A 15,300-nucleotide genomic window follows, 5' to 3' on the forward strand; every position below is an offset into this window, starting at 1 on the left:
AGACCATCACCTGAAGACTGATATGGTGGCTTTGACAATTTGCTATATTCCTCTGTAGAAGTACTGGCCACATTTAGCTGTTCAAAATTTAATCTTAATGAAGCCAATTATAATACTTTCTGGTTTACTGTTATCCTTCCTTAAACTATGAGAGAAATCTGTAAAACCAATTAACTTCTAGATCATTTCTATAAATTAGCCATGAAATTTACATTCACTTCATTATTCTGCCTCTGTCAAGGAAGGGTGAAAGCATTATAAAGAGAAACCACATTAAAAACATGTAAAGACAACTAACAATCCTTTTGTAACATATTCATTTAATAAAGTGGCTTGATTCACAACACAAACCTTTGTTAAAGAATCGTATCTACGTTCCTTATATTCCACTGTCCATACTTAAACTGAGGATGCATCTTTAGATAGTTCAATTTCTTTCTTTAAGATGGGCTAATGAAACAGTGCATCTGGAAGGATGCTCTTTTCCACAACCAGGACAACCAACATCAGAATAAAATTTTGCTCATTTTAGGAACATTGAGGAGGTTTGTCCAATTGGAAGATAATGGCTGTCACTTTCAGCAAAGATATATGTTATGCTTTATATTTAAATATGCAATAATTTTCCAATTTAAATGAAAAAATATACTAGGGCTGTTGTCTTGTCATTAAGAAGCAGTAATTCATCCATTATTGTTTGTAATCTTGTACATGAGCTATTTCCAAGTATTCCTTACATTTTAACTTATATTTTTAAACACGGAAAGACTCTAAATGCCAGCAGCTTCTAATAAACATCAAAACAATCACATATACTCAGTATTTTTGAAAATAATTCACAGTAATATTACCTATTTAATGTGCCCAAATGTGTTTCTAAGTGCTCACTTCCAGGTCTCTGTGTTTTACACACAAGCTGATATACGAAAAAGACAGAAACTGATAAAATAGTTTCCAGATTACTTTGATTATTATCTTGTTCAGCATTAGCTGAATATTTCTATTAGCTGTAGCTAATAGGAAAAAAGCCTAAGCAGTGTTAGTAGAATTCTCAAAATTGTGACAGACCTGATAACTAATAAAATATGCTGGCAAAGAGCATATCAGTGTTTTAAAATTGCATTGAGGATGGTACCTAGATCAAAATGCTGACAGCAGTAATTCATAATGCCACAGTGAGGAAAGGTAATGATGCCAGTTGTGTCAAAAGACTTAGGCTAAACTCATGTTTCAAGGAAAAAAAAAATGGAACAGCTCAAGAACTAGAAGAGAAACAACTGACAGTTGCCAAGAAATACTTATTAGGGAGGGGAAATCTGCCAGAAAAAAAATATGGTAGCGTGGAACGAACACCTAAATTACCCATAGTCTGCAGTTACATTATACATGACATTATGAAGCTCTTTTCTTTGAAATAAAAGAGATGGGTATTTCTAGAAGACTGAGGAAATTACATGAGAAATATACAGATTTGATTAATTCCTCCCTTCCGATGTCATGCTGACATATCTGCATTACCTAATTAAGTTAAAGAAAATTGGCATGAAGTTATACAAAAACCAGTCATTTAGCTTTTTTACAATCTCTAAGGAATGGACCATGACAGAATTACTGTAATTTTCAAACTGTGCTGCTTTTACGCTTTCTCAAGCTGGAAAAATCCAATTTTAAGTTTTTATGAAACACATTCTTTATTGTGGAACTTCTCGAAAATATTTTAGTATAGCATACTCAGAGAAAGCTAATTTCTCGGGGTGTAGTATTAGAAGAATTCCTGTGGACAGACATTTAGGGAAGGATTACTTTTCAAGAACAGGAAGGTGTGTTTTTGGAGAATCCCAGTCTACTACCAAAGTGCCAAAAGCCAACCATTAGTATCTTGATTTCAACGGCTTTAAATTTAAAAACTAGGAATCCATGGAAACTGATTCATAATACTTAATTACGAGATGTATCAGTGAGCACGACATTAAATTATTTAGACATTAAATTTGAGAAGAACCTCACACCCTTAAATCACAGAGTTTATTTTGTTTAAGAATACACCACTTTAGAATTTTCTGATCTAAATTTTGAAGGTGATTATGATCACACTGACAAAAAATCCAACTGGGCATATTCCTAATATTGACCAAATGTCTCTTCCTACGATTCACGCATTGGCTGCTGGAATGTTCTTACAAACAAAGAAAAAACACAAACATTCACACAAATATAAAGATCACTGAAGAAAGAAACTAATATCTTGGTCTGCTGGGATAAACGAACCGTGAAGCACGCAGCTCTGAAGCGTGGCAGCATTGGTGTTTACAAAGCGCATGAGAACTTACAGTTTCACAGGTCAGACACCTGGTCTCGTTAGTCAATGTCCCCTGGAAGATCTCGTGCACCCAGGTGGGGTCTGGCGGGCTGCTGCTCTCACTGTCCATGTTGCCATTGGGCAGGCGCCCATTCTGCTTCTCCTGCTTCCTCTCCTCTTGCAAGATGTCCGCGATTGTGTTTAAAAGGTAGTTCAGGAACTCGTGTGCATCCTGCTGCATGTAGTTATCAAAAAGTTCTGCGAGATAAAACACAAGGCTTACTAACTGAGCAATTAGTGCTGTACTACAGAAAGGTTTTTAAGAGAGTCACATTTCAAAACCAGTCCTTGATTTCACATCTTGAATCGTTCACGGCAATATGACACCAACCCAAAATGCCTACTTGATAAACTAAGCCAGAAAAATAGCGGGTGGGAAGAGGGGACAGCAAGTCAGCTTGCACTGACAGAAATCACTCAGCTGATGGGAATTACCTGAAAACTGAACCATACTGCAAGAAATACAGGGCACGATTCAATGGCCTAAACATAGGTGGATGTGAGGTGCCACCTGAATTGGTACAGGTCATCCTGCCCAGCCTCCAGATGCCACTGGATCTCCCACAGGGGCTATGCTACCTCTGCCAAGCTTAGGTCTATGTCTTGGAAAACTGATTTAGTAATAGTTATTCTTTTCTCTCTGACCAGGAATTGCTGAGAGGAAATTTGCCTGCCTATTTAAAAAGCATTCTATATCCCCAGCTAGTATCACACAAGTCTTTTAATGTGCAATTATTTCACTTTGCTGGCAGTCCAAGAATGTTCTAAGAGACAGGTCTTCAGTGTACATGAGTAGATAGATGAATGAAAAAGATACTCAGTGAAGTTCAAGTTTTTAAATGCATACAGGCACTCCGGGAAGCTTTACAGCCATTCACCTGATGGCATCCAGGAACAAACTTCAAATAGAAAAAGAAGGTCCAAGGGTATTAGCTAAGTAGGGAAACCCTGATGCTAATCTAGGTCATTTGGAGAGGTTAAGTAGTGCAATAGGTCAGGCAAGAGTAGGAACCATGCAGTTTTATTTAATGAACTGCTACACTATTTTGAGACAAGCGAGTTTGATCTAGCCAATTGCAAGGTCTATATTTAATCAAGTAAATCAAGGCAGGGCAGGAGCTACAAGTCTCTTGAGGTAAAAGACTTCAGAGGTTTTTCACAGTGTAGTACCACAGGCCTGTCAGGGCTTTGTGCCCAGTCAGTAATAAGCATTAACTACAGCAAAGTGAAAGCTGTAAAATTGCATATCACAATTAGAACTTTATGCAAATGTAAAAGTACACCTCCAGCTGACTTCAAGCCAGCAGCTGCTTCCCAGGCAATTAAACTTTAGGTCATTAATAGAGAAACACAGAATTGCTTGGGTTAGGAGGGATCTTAAAGATCACTGAGTTCCAATTCCTCTGCTCTGGACAAGGATACCTTCCAACAAGACCAGGTTGCTCAGAGCCCCATGCAACCCAGCCATGAACATTTCCAGGGATGGGGCACTCACAGCTTCTCTGGGCAACCTACTCCAGTGCCTCACCACTATCACAGTTGATAATTTCTTCCTAATATCTAATCTAAACCTGGCCTCTTTCAGTTTAAAGCAATTCTCCCTTGTCCTGCCACTACATGCCCTTGTGAAAAGCTCCTCTCCAGTTCAGAGATGTACAATATCAGACATTGCAAATAAAGATGGAGCAGCAGCTCTGGAGTCTGGAATACATTGAGACTGTGTCCTCAGTTATCACCCTGGTATAGCTGGATACTGCCTGAAGAGACTCTAGACTGGTGTTGCACACCTACCTGGTTCTTAAACTAACTCTTCTATAAGGCACGAAATTATATACCCTTACACTTAATAGGATATATGATACCCATGTAATTGCAGCCTGGATGTAGCTATTTATTTGTACAAAAGGTGAGAGCATCATCATTAAAAGAGGCCCAAAAAGACAAGGGTTGAACTTCCATATCTGACTTCTCTACTGAAGTTCTTCCAATTGCCTTGCTCTGTGTAGAATTTCGGTGGCATGATAACACATTACAAAGAACACTTTCTATAATGAACTTAATGGCTCCTGTGGTTTGCTTTCTGCTTTCCATCTGAATGATCCTCTGCGTTTGTTATAATGAACTGTTTCTGTAAATGTATCAAACACAAGCACACTTACCTGAGTATGCCTGCCAAAGAAGGGAATGAGTTTTCTACTCTGCACAGGCAAGTGATTGCACAGCACTCAAGAGCTTTTTTTTAACAGTACCATTACAGCTCATGGAGTGCATTTGCTGGAAAAGCCATGTCAAACTAGGAGTGTCATCATAATATTTTATTTCTTGTTTTTACTATGGAGATAGTCATCTTTAAATGCTTTTTCAGTCTGTATTCATGGTCTTGGAAAAGACTGCAACAGTATGAACACATCTATTGCAGCAGCATTAAGTATGGTACCTCATACAGTTTATTTAAATATAATAATTAATTCTTAAGGAAAAAAAAGTTGTATTTTTGTAAAAATGTATCCAAACTGAGCCGCGGATTAAAATGTTTAATTTATATTTTAACACAAATAACTTTCTAGAACATTCTGAAGAATTAGCCCTGCAAATAAGAAACAAGAAATGTGGAAAATCCCTAGAAATCTCTTGAAATTTAGGATAATGATGACATTTAAAAAACAATTTGCCAAAACTACTTAGTGGTTTTAAAAGTAGGTCAAGTTACATATATATAAATTCTAAGTCAATTTTAAAAGGTGGGGGTTTTTAATCTAGATTCTTATGGGCAAGTCTTTCCACAGACTCAGTCTGGGAGACGAATTCCTCCATTCAAAAATATTTTCTTTAAAACAAAGGACAAAGGTTTTACAGTGAATTTTGCTTACAAATATTAAACTCCCAGAGAAACAAAACTAGCAAGTAATTTCATAAGCAGATAGTGACAATATGACAATGCACTTTAGCTCTATTTGAAGAGAGAGAAACAAGGATTCCCTCTCAAAAGTGCTCCAGGGTTACACCCTTATCCTGATGCCACCTCTTGTTTATACTACAGCACCAAGTATCTATATATCTTCTATATAGATACTCTACAGAGCATAAATATGTAGGCATTTAGCTGGCATACACTATGTCAGCTTCAGAATTAAATCATAATTGCTATAATTGTTACACAAGAAAAAGAAAAAAAGTTACCATTTTCTTTTCGTAATCTTGTTATAAATTTCTTGGGAGGTATTACTCCAACTTTTTTCTTCTGGGTGGCTATACTGTGGAAGAGATCAGCTAAGCAGGTAAGGAGATTCTCTTTTTTTCTTGGCTGACTCTTGTACGCTAAGACTTTGTCTCGAAATGGTCGACAAAAATAAAGTGCCTGGAGAACTGAATTGCAGTAGCACGTATTCCCGAACTACAAAATAAGAGAGAGATCTGTGAGTTTGCATTGCACTGCATTACTGTAGAGAGGTAAAATTAATTCCAAGCTGTAAGAGTGTGCATAAGTAGGGGCCAACTTTCTGCAAGTCATTTCCTCCTGACTTTAAGGTAGAAAAACGCATTGACGTTGCACAAAGCATTACCAAGTACACTGCATGTAAGTACATGAAACACCCAGGCTAATTTAAACAATACTATTTAATTTTGCCTCACTTAAAATTTAACTTAATGGTAATATTTTACATCTATTTGGGTCAAAATGTTCAAAAAATACCCCCAATGTCACAACTCCCAAAATATGCTCAGGTAAAAACATCTGTCTCCACGCATCAGTCACAACAGCAACGAACAAGCACAGCATGACCTTGTACTGCAAAGAAACGCAGCTGAAAATGGAGAGTGCCTCACACACTTCAGGAATTAGATTCTCCAAATCTTAACAGCTGTCATCAAAGTCCGAAATAACTACTTTAACCTGCTCCTACATTTTCAGTTCTCGTTCCAGGGTGACAAGATCTGTTTAAGGAAACTCCTGAATGCCAATGTGACATGGCCCGCCTAGGATTCAAAGCCATGGCAGTCAGTAGCTTGAAATCAGGATTGCAGGGAAAAGAGAACACAACTGGGATGCGCACACTTTGAAGGAGACAAGCCACTGGACTGAAAGAGGAAAGCAGAATCAGCCAAGAAAAGCATCCATAACCCACTTTGTTCCAGGACACTCCAGGTGGGACACTCCAGATGTCCCCCTCCTCAGACTCCTGTAGGCACCTGAGGTCACTGACACTGTCTGCAGCTCACCTCAACACTGCAAACATCCCCACCACTCCTCTGAAGGTGTGCAGAGCCATCAATGGACAAAGCCATTCTAATTCCATGCTGCTATTCTAACTTTATGCTGCTCTCCTCCAGTGGAACCTATTACCCAACACTGAAAGCGTGGGAAAAATCTTTATGAGGCCCCCAGCAAGTAATCCAACCTTTCAGCTGCAGTCACACAACCTGCAAATTGAAGCGTGCACCTACTGCACACATTCTGCAAAATGTGGAAATAGCACTCAGATTTATGCTATGCAGAGACAGCAGCACATACAGGTAGCAAATTCTGAGACTTTATTGTTGTGATGGGGAAAATTAGATAGCAAAGACTGCCCTCAGAGATATTTTAAGAGCAGGTTCCTTCCATAGAGAAAAAGAACTTAAAGCTTTCACATCTTAGGAATAACAGGGAAGTAACTACTTTTTGCTCTCTCCCAATTAAGACAAACAAGAGCACCATGCAATTTAATTACAGATCTTAAAAATTAATTACTTTTCTCTATTTTAAACGAATGAAATATGAAGAACTACTTTCCAAATAACCAAGACACACTCAAAAAATAAGTAAGAAGCATATTTTAAAAAATATTAAGATATCATTAAGGTATCCATATTAAAAAGTGATGAATTTACCATCCCTTATTTTTCTTTATTTAAGCTAGGAAAATGCTTATATTAGCTTCTTTTTGGTCTAAATCTGCAAATAATTCAATGAACTTAAGAGGAAAACTGGGGCTTTTTACCTTAAAGGAAGCTGATGAAATCACACAGTACCTTCTGTCAAAACATTTAATATTGTAAGCTGTTTATGATTTTATAATTAGAAACAGCCATAAAAGAGAACTATATTAAAGTGCTATGAAAGTTCTTAAAATTTAATCAAGCTGAAAAACTGCTAAAATTTCTACAAGTGTCAAAAGATGAAAAGCAAGCAAATTAGAATTTTCATAAGATTCAAATTTTAAAAAGGAGCAGTCTGATGATAAATTAATTAGAATGGCAACCATGCAGTGAGAGATGGACGAAATATGAAGACCTCAGAACACAAAATTCAGATTTATTTAATATGAATGTATGTTAACCTACATGCCTGTGAGTATGAAATAAAACCAACCAGATTAAGTTCATCAAAGGCTTTCTCCAACCAGATTCAGAAACACAGCAGGCAACAGAAGAATGTTTGAAAGCAAACTCATGAAGAAAATTTAATTAGTTCACATTTGTTTTATCTCTAAAGCATCCGTCTTTATCATCTTGAAACTCAAAATATTTTAAATAAATGCTTCCAATAATGAAAAATATTTAAAAGGCACCTGTACTAAGCAACAAATGGGAAATGGTTGGGAGGTTTCTAGACTACACAACTACTCAATTTGCTAAATGAACAAATGCTAGTCTTACCACCAGTATTTCTTCAGTTCCCACCTTTAGAGAAACACCCAACTCCTTGCTCCAGTCTCCCCATGCTCCCACCACCCACTCAACATCTACACTCTGCTTTCTAATCCTGGACCTTCAGCACTGGGCTGGGCTGTCAAGAGACACCTTCCTCCTCTCCACCCCAGCCAGCACTGCCTCAGAGCCACAATACCTGAGTGCAAGCCCTGCACTGTGGGACTTCACTCTTGTCCTTGCAGCCTGCCTCAGAACAGCAGTAGAAAATGTAAAATGTAAAAATGTACCTAGAAAATGTAAAATGTGCCTTGTTGGGACCATCTCACGAGGTGCATGACTAAGAGATGTAAAAAAATCCACATTTTTTCTTTTTTATCTGTTCATACTGCTCTTCCACTCTAGATTCTGAGAAACCAGATTGGTTCCTTTCACAAAAATACTGCATTCATCATATTTTACACACAGACTCACCTTTTCTTGTTCTCATTTAAATTCTGAAAGCAAAGTTACAACACCCAAACCTATGTGGAAAAATGAGACAGCAGGCAAAACAAAAACACTGTGCAACAAAAACACGGCACAGCCATGAACATTTATAGTCTTATAGCTTACTCTTCTGATGCACATGCAACTGGGAAGAAATGTGGCTGCTGAACCCCATTCTACAAAGAGATTTAAAACAACTTAGGCCTGTTTGGAACACTGTCTTTGAGCAACTCTAGGGTTCCTCCCAGCTCTGATGTGCTGGCAGCCCTAACAACTTTTCATTCTTGCAATGGGCCATTCCAGTGAAAAGGATTTCTCCAAAACACACGGATCCACTCCAAGAGACTGAATAACCAAACCTTCTGCTCCAGAAATCTGGTAAACTGCTGAAGAGTTTCCAGAGCAGCTCTCTGAGTTTAAAAACCTTATTTCATCCTCACTGGATAAAATGATTGATTTAATTTGTGAAGCACATAGATTTGAACAGTTTGCATTATTGCACTGAAGAGGGAAAGAAGAGTGATGAGCAGACTTGATGCTCATGATTGTCCAGATGCATGGGACATCACATTCCTAATGCTTTCATCTTACCACATATCTTAGATATCTCCTGCTGATTTAGTGAATGATATTGTCCCTTCAAGTATAAGCTGAATTTTCCATTCCCATCAACCATCTGGTCTTCCACATGTTTCCCATAATTGCCCTTTCTTAGGTCTTCTTTCACCTTTCAAATTGCTCTTTCAGCACGTCCTCTGAACAATCCCTAGATTCTATCACAAAGCTGGAAAAGAGGTAAGACAGTGCTTTTGCCTCCTCCTCTTTTATGCTACCTCTGAAAATTGACAGATTTCTATTTCAGGATTGTCATCTTTATCTAAAATGCTTTTCTGTATTCCAGACACCTCAAATGGCCACCTATCACACAGTTAGAAGAAAGCTACTGACTTCCACATTATTTCCCTTTTCTCCATTACCCTGGAGAAAGTTAGGACAAACAAAATCAATAAAAAAATTAGAAAAACTTAGCAGTAAATGTTAATAAGCCTCTAGGAGATTCACTTCCTGTAATTGCTACAAATAAATTAGAGAAATCAATGAAGGCAAAAACTATGATTTCTATCACTTCTCAATCTAATAGTACTAATTTATTATCTAGTTATCTAGTATTTTTTTTCATTATCTCTGTCATTCTTTCTAGTCATTGGCTATAGTTTGTTACTTTCATTTTTCCTAGCAGATTTACATGCTGCAAGTCTATTACACATTTATGGTGTGTATGTGCTGTGTTAGTAAACAACCTGCAGAACAGACATGAAAACCATTCAGGCATCAACATCACTGAATTTCCTTTGCCAACCACTGTACCTGAAAACCAGCACCGGTCTGCCATAAATGTAATGAGATCCCATTTTATTGTTTGTTACAATTCAATGAATTTTAGCCCATAAAATGTTATTGTCTGAAGCTAAAATAAGCAAAATTCCTGTAGTAGACAGAAAATTAAAAGCACTCTGATATATTGTAGCTGCCTGCCTCTTAAACAAGTGCAATAACAGATAACCACTCAAATTTCTACTCCCTCTTGAGTACAAAAAGCCAGAATTTGTTGATCTTCATGACATATTAGGAAGATTGTCCTTTACTGAACCTTCTCTTAGGGGTACAACCTAAGTAGAAGTTTAAGCTTAGGTATACAACACAATTTCACTGTTAAGTCTTAAATCCTCTCTGGACTTGGACAGGAAATTAGGAAAACAGTTTATCAGTCAACAGAGTAACAGATTTGAGAAACCCTGCCACTGGAAAAATGGAAAGCCTCAGCTCAGCTGCAGAACGGACAGGCACTAACAGTGGAACTGCTGCATTTCCTCTTCCAAGAGAAGTAACACAGCATTCAGAGGGGATTCCAGCTTTCATGAGAAAGGAAAAGAAATCACTTGAATTTAAGTGATGGTGTTTTGAGATGCATGGAAGTCAGCTTGTCAGTGTTCATTGACTCCACAGTGCATGCTCAGATTGCAGACTCTCCAACCAGGTCAGTGCTAAGCCCCGGGAGGCAGAGACACGTTACAGTACCAGGACAACATTTAAATAATCAGTTTCATTAAGAAAAGCAAGACAATAGCTCTGGTTAAATCAACCTGTTTTAACTATGTCGTTTCTGAAGCCCAGTTAATTTAGTATTTCATAGCAGTATAATTCAATTTCTAACAAGATACACTTTTCATAAATAAAATCAGAAATCAAAGTTAAATAATTCCTTAAAACCAATTATTGATTCAAACAATCAATATATATTTTTCTGCTTTCCTCTTTGGGCTATATTTTTTATCTTAATATATATAGCAGATATAAATACTTCATAGCATCATAGTCTTTCACAAGATTTTTTTTTCTTTTAATGCATTTATTTTACTTTATTGGTATATTATGAACAAGCTACATATTTGAAATAGCCTTCTTTAAGACTTACACATTTTAATAACATGGAAGTGATGTAAAAATTACCCTACAACTAATAAAACAAAACAAAAGTATTCAATAGAGAGCCCATTTCAACAATCCAGTAGCATATTTCACCAAATACTAAATACTAAAACACATTTCAATAGTATGAATATTCAGTGATCGTATCTTTCAGAATTCTAAGCATTCACTCATCCCAGTCTTGTTTAACCAACCCATTCCTGTTCTTTCAAAGCAGTAAGTTATGGTTGGAGACTCACATTAACCAAACCAAAATAGTGCTCATTGACTGGAAATTGTTCCGGACCAATCTCTTTCTCCAAAGCTGAGGCATTGGTGCCCTAGGAAAAAATCAAAAGCAGCAAAATATTAGTGTGGCAACAGCAAAAGTAGCTGAGGAGAAAAGTTTTTCAGCACAGATAAACAATCAAAACCAACTAACCATAAAAAAAACCCTGCAAAATACCGGATTACAACTAAAAAATACCTTAGAAACGTTTCCAAATATGTGCTGTTCAAAAGCACCTCAAAGTTATAAAATTTTTATGTATTTTCATGCAATTACACTCTTTCAATGTGCTTTACTTATTATTTCCAGAGTCCAATTACTTTAGTAACACTTGCAGTAATACAGGATGCAAATCAGGCCATACAAGGCCAACTGGTGAGCTCCTTCTAAGAAATGTAATTTTCATACCGTAAAGCACATTCCAGAAAAAGTTAAGAGATGCAGATGGTTCACAGGAAGCAAAGAGACCGGTCTGCTTCACTTACACTGAAAATAAAAGTTGTTCAAAGTGCTTTGCTAAATGCCTTGAACTTTGCAATACTAAAAGAAAATGCAGTACAGCTAGCGATGGTGTGCATTACAAGTGCTGCAGCCTTTACCCAAAAAATCTGTTGGGTCTGATCCTCAAAAAGAAGTCAGAGAATGTGACTTTGGTTACTCTGTGGCTGTTGACCGAACTAATGCAGTAAACACTGTGTTTCACAGAAAAGGCTTGTTTTCTATTTCATTTAGAGACAGAAAAGCTTGTATGCTAGAAAATTCAGAGAACAAAAAACAACCCTAGCTCTTACACTCATTGCTTTTAGAGAAATGGAAATGTATACAACTTTTTGTACTCAACAGAACTGCTATCTACATATCTGTATATCTATATCTATTTATATATATCGTAATACATGAGCATGAATATTCCAGCGGGTCTAAGTGCAGCTAAAATAGAGTATAATATACAGCAAAGAACCTTAAAACCACATGCAACTCCATCCCACCAACTTCAGTTTTTACACCAAAGATACAGCAATAGCCATTACGTGGCATATTGCAACAATTACATTACATCAAAATCATGGACTGCACCAAAAACAGCACACAGGATTGCACAGCTTAATTACAGACAGGGAGAAGTGAAACAGAATGAACATTAGAACTGTGTTAAAATGTATACCTTTAAAATGAAATGATGATGTGGCATGGTACTGCAGAACTTTATGCAAAGTACCTTAGCAGTTCTGAAACTGGAAGCACGTGCTCAGAGGCCCACGAGGAGGTAACAACTTCAACCAGAATAGGGCAAAAGCCAGGAAAATTCCATGCTTGACACACCACAGCTCTGCTCCATTCACAGCATGGCCCTAGCTGCTGTCATCAGTCACATCCCCCCCAATTACCCAGTTTGATAAAGCCTCTCCTTTCCTGAGGATTTAGCTGCAGGGCTTATTACTTTAGAAGGTGTTTTCAAATGGAGATTATAGTGGTGAGGAAAAGGGGAATAAACCTTCATTTAAGATTAAAGCACTCTGAGACTCCGAATATTTAGTTTTGCAGCCTTATTTAAATGCACCCACAAGCTCCAGCAAGGTGAGTATTACAAATAAAGTAGGAAAAAGAAGGAACTGTGGGGGCCTTTTATGCTATAGTTAAAATCTCTACCTCTTTAAAAATAAATCAAGAGCAGGATTAAGGAAATTCTTTCTCTTTTCAAAGCTAGGGTGGAGTAGGTACTTTTCTCCATCTTGGAAAGGTAAATATTATGATATAAACATTGATGTTTCTGTTTGTACAGACCTGAACACTGTATTTAGTTTTGTAGCACAATAAGGATCTGACTTGGCAATAAGAAAGACATGCTGAGATACTACCAGATCGTCACGCTTTTCTGATTATTCAAAGAAGCTTCATTCAAGGCTCAGACTTTCACATGACTTCAAAGCATGGCACCATCAATGCTTAAATGCAGTTGTTTATGAACATTAGTACAAACCAGCACGGATATTTTACACCAATGTAAAACCCTCGAGCTACTCAGACTTCCTTTTACAGCTCTCCTTTTGTCTGTCATAAAGGATGCTATCTCTCCCTCCAAAGTAATCATTTATACTGAGCACAGTGCATTGCTTGCAAAGAGCAGAAACACAGCAAGACTACGCTAAAATGCGTGTTCACAACTAACCCATAAAAGCTATTTTAAAACCTAATTATCCCTTGCTTCAAAGTGTTTCCCAGTCATGATTACAGTCCACATTATCAGTCCCAGCTGACTCTTCCATTATTCAAATACAGATGCAGGGGGGGAGACTGCAGCACCACCAAATATTATGGTACTGAATCATCTCTTGGACATGAGGACATAGGAGGTTTAAGGCAGAAGTGATAGTGCCTTTCTTTTCATCAGCCAAGTTGGAGGTGCTGGGCTTGGGAACTAGACATGGGAAATTTCAGGCTGTGCTGTATGCTGTGGAGTAGGGAATTTATTCCTCTGCCACTTAACTGGGATCTCCAGGGGAAATCCCCCAGTAAAACTCTTTTTAAGGGGGCTCACTTAATAACACATACAACAGGTGTTCAGTCTCCACACTGCAACCTGGCTTTGATATTACACAGGGGACAAAAAAGGAACATCATTAAGTTTGGTCAGCACATCCACCTCCAATTACTCTTGTTGTTCTGAGGGGAAGCACACATGGTCATTACCCAGAAACGAGAAGCAACAGAGGCACAGCAGAAGTCCAAGAGGATGATAATATTGCAGTATTTCTGGGATTTACCACTTTTTTCATTGCATCAGTGCAAAAGCTATGCAGCTGCACAACCAAGCACTCCTTACTCCCCTCTTCCAGCACAGACACAATAGCACAGGCAGAGAAAACACTCATTTCTTGTGGTAGATGAAAACCAGCTTTAAAAGTGGAAAGTTCTGCAACTACAGTGTGTTTACAAGAACACAGTATGAAAACAAGATCTGCTTTTTATTTGTAACTGAAAATTATCAATGATTACACAAAAACCTTCACAATCTTAATGAAAGGTATAAAACTGAACTACTACAGATTTCATCCTTCAAAATTATAAGTAATGTAATCTTTATTTAATCATGTTCAAACAGTTGAACATTAATTATCTCCTCCATCGAGTTAAAGGAAAAAGCTATACTATTGGATTTATAAATTTTGCCTTAAATGCTAATTTCTTATTGAAGGGATAAGAATCTGTTTTTGCCACAGAAGTCCCTTAATTAAGTTTCTCAACCGTTGGTTTTTTTTTTTAAGATCTTGAGTTTTGCACAAATCAACACATTTAACACCAACTAGATGAGGGTTTTATTTCAGTTTAGTGGAATCAAAGCCCAGGAAATACAGTGGAATAGGAAGGTGTATTATCTTTGAAATGTGTACAGCTGTATTTTCCTGATTTTCATGTTTTACAATTATACATCATCCCAAATTTCTAAAATAAACTAAAAAGCCTACTGATGCCATACATTTCAATGGAAAAGGGCAGAAAAACAAAAAGCACAGACAAATGCTGATGCGTTTTTTTGTTTGCTTAGTTTTTCACTTGCTGAAACAATATCATTAAATGCCATTTTTTACTGCCTTTTCTCAAAGCCTGAGAGGCCACACTGCTGTGGTGTTTCATGTTGAACTAGTCCTTCTGAGACACACCAACAGCTGACACAGGGATAAGATAGCTGGAGCCAATCTGTAAAACAAATCAGTTGGTGCTTAGGATCTGACATACACACCTTGGCTTCAGAGCATTGCTGCCAGATTACTTACAGGCTGGTTTTGTGACTGAACATCAGCTGATCTGTGTTGTCTGATGTAGTTTCCTCCAAAAGTCATCTAATTTGTGCACTCTAAGACCGCTCCCAAAATGCAAACCAAAGCATGGTAAATTGGGATGCCACTCTACATTAAAAATACTGTCTAAACACATGGCAGCAAGCAGGCAAACAACTGCAGTTTTAAAGTGTCCTACCTGGTCATTAGCATCCAACCTAGCAAGCAGAATTTCCCTTACAAAGCCTCGATTCATAACCAGCCTAACGTGCTTGGAGGCTTAC

General features: G+C 37.5%; 1 protein-coding gene across 1 annotated transcript in view; it reads right to left on the minus strand.

Annotated features, from left to right (window-relative positions):
• Nucleotides 1-15,300, minus strand: part of USP12 (ubiquitin specific peptidase 12) — a 32,725-nt gene that overhangs the window by 10,576 nt on the left and 6,849 nt on the right. The window contains exons 2-4 of the mRNA XM_038147612.1: nt 11,209-11,289; nt 5,540-5,753; nt 2,331-2,557 (exon numbers count right to left, since the gene is read on the minus strand). Of these exons, the coding sequence (XP_038003540.1) occupies nt 2,331-2,557; nt 5,540-5,753; nt 11,209-11,289 (522 nt within the window). The remainder of the gene's footprint in view (nt 1-2,330; nt 2,558-5,539; nt 5,754-11,208; nt 11,290-15,300) is intronic.

Source organism: Motacilla alba, chromosome 1, assembly GCF_015832195.1.
Source record: "Motacilla alba alba isolate MOTALB_02 chromosome 1, Motacilla_alba_V1.0_pri, whole genome shotgun sequence".
In the NCBI taxonomy this organism is placed as follows: domain Eukaryota; kingdom Metazoa; phylum Chordata; class Aves; order Passeriformes; family Motacillidae; genus Motacilla; species Motacilla alba.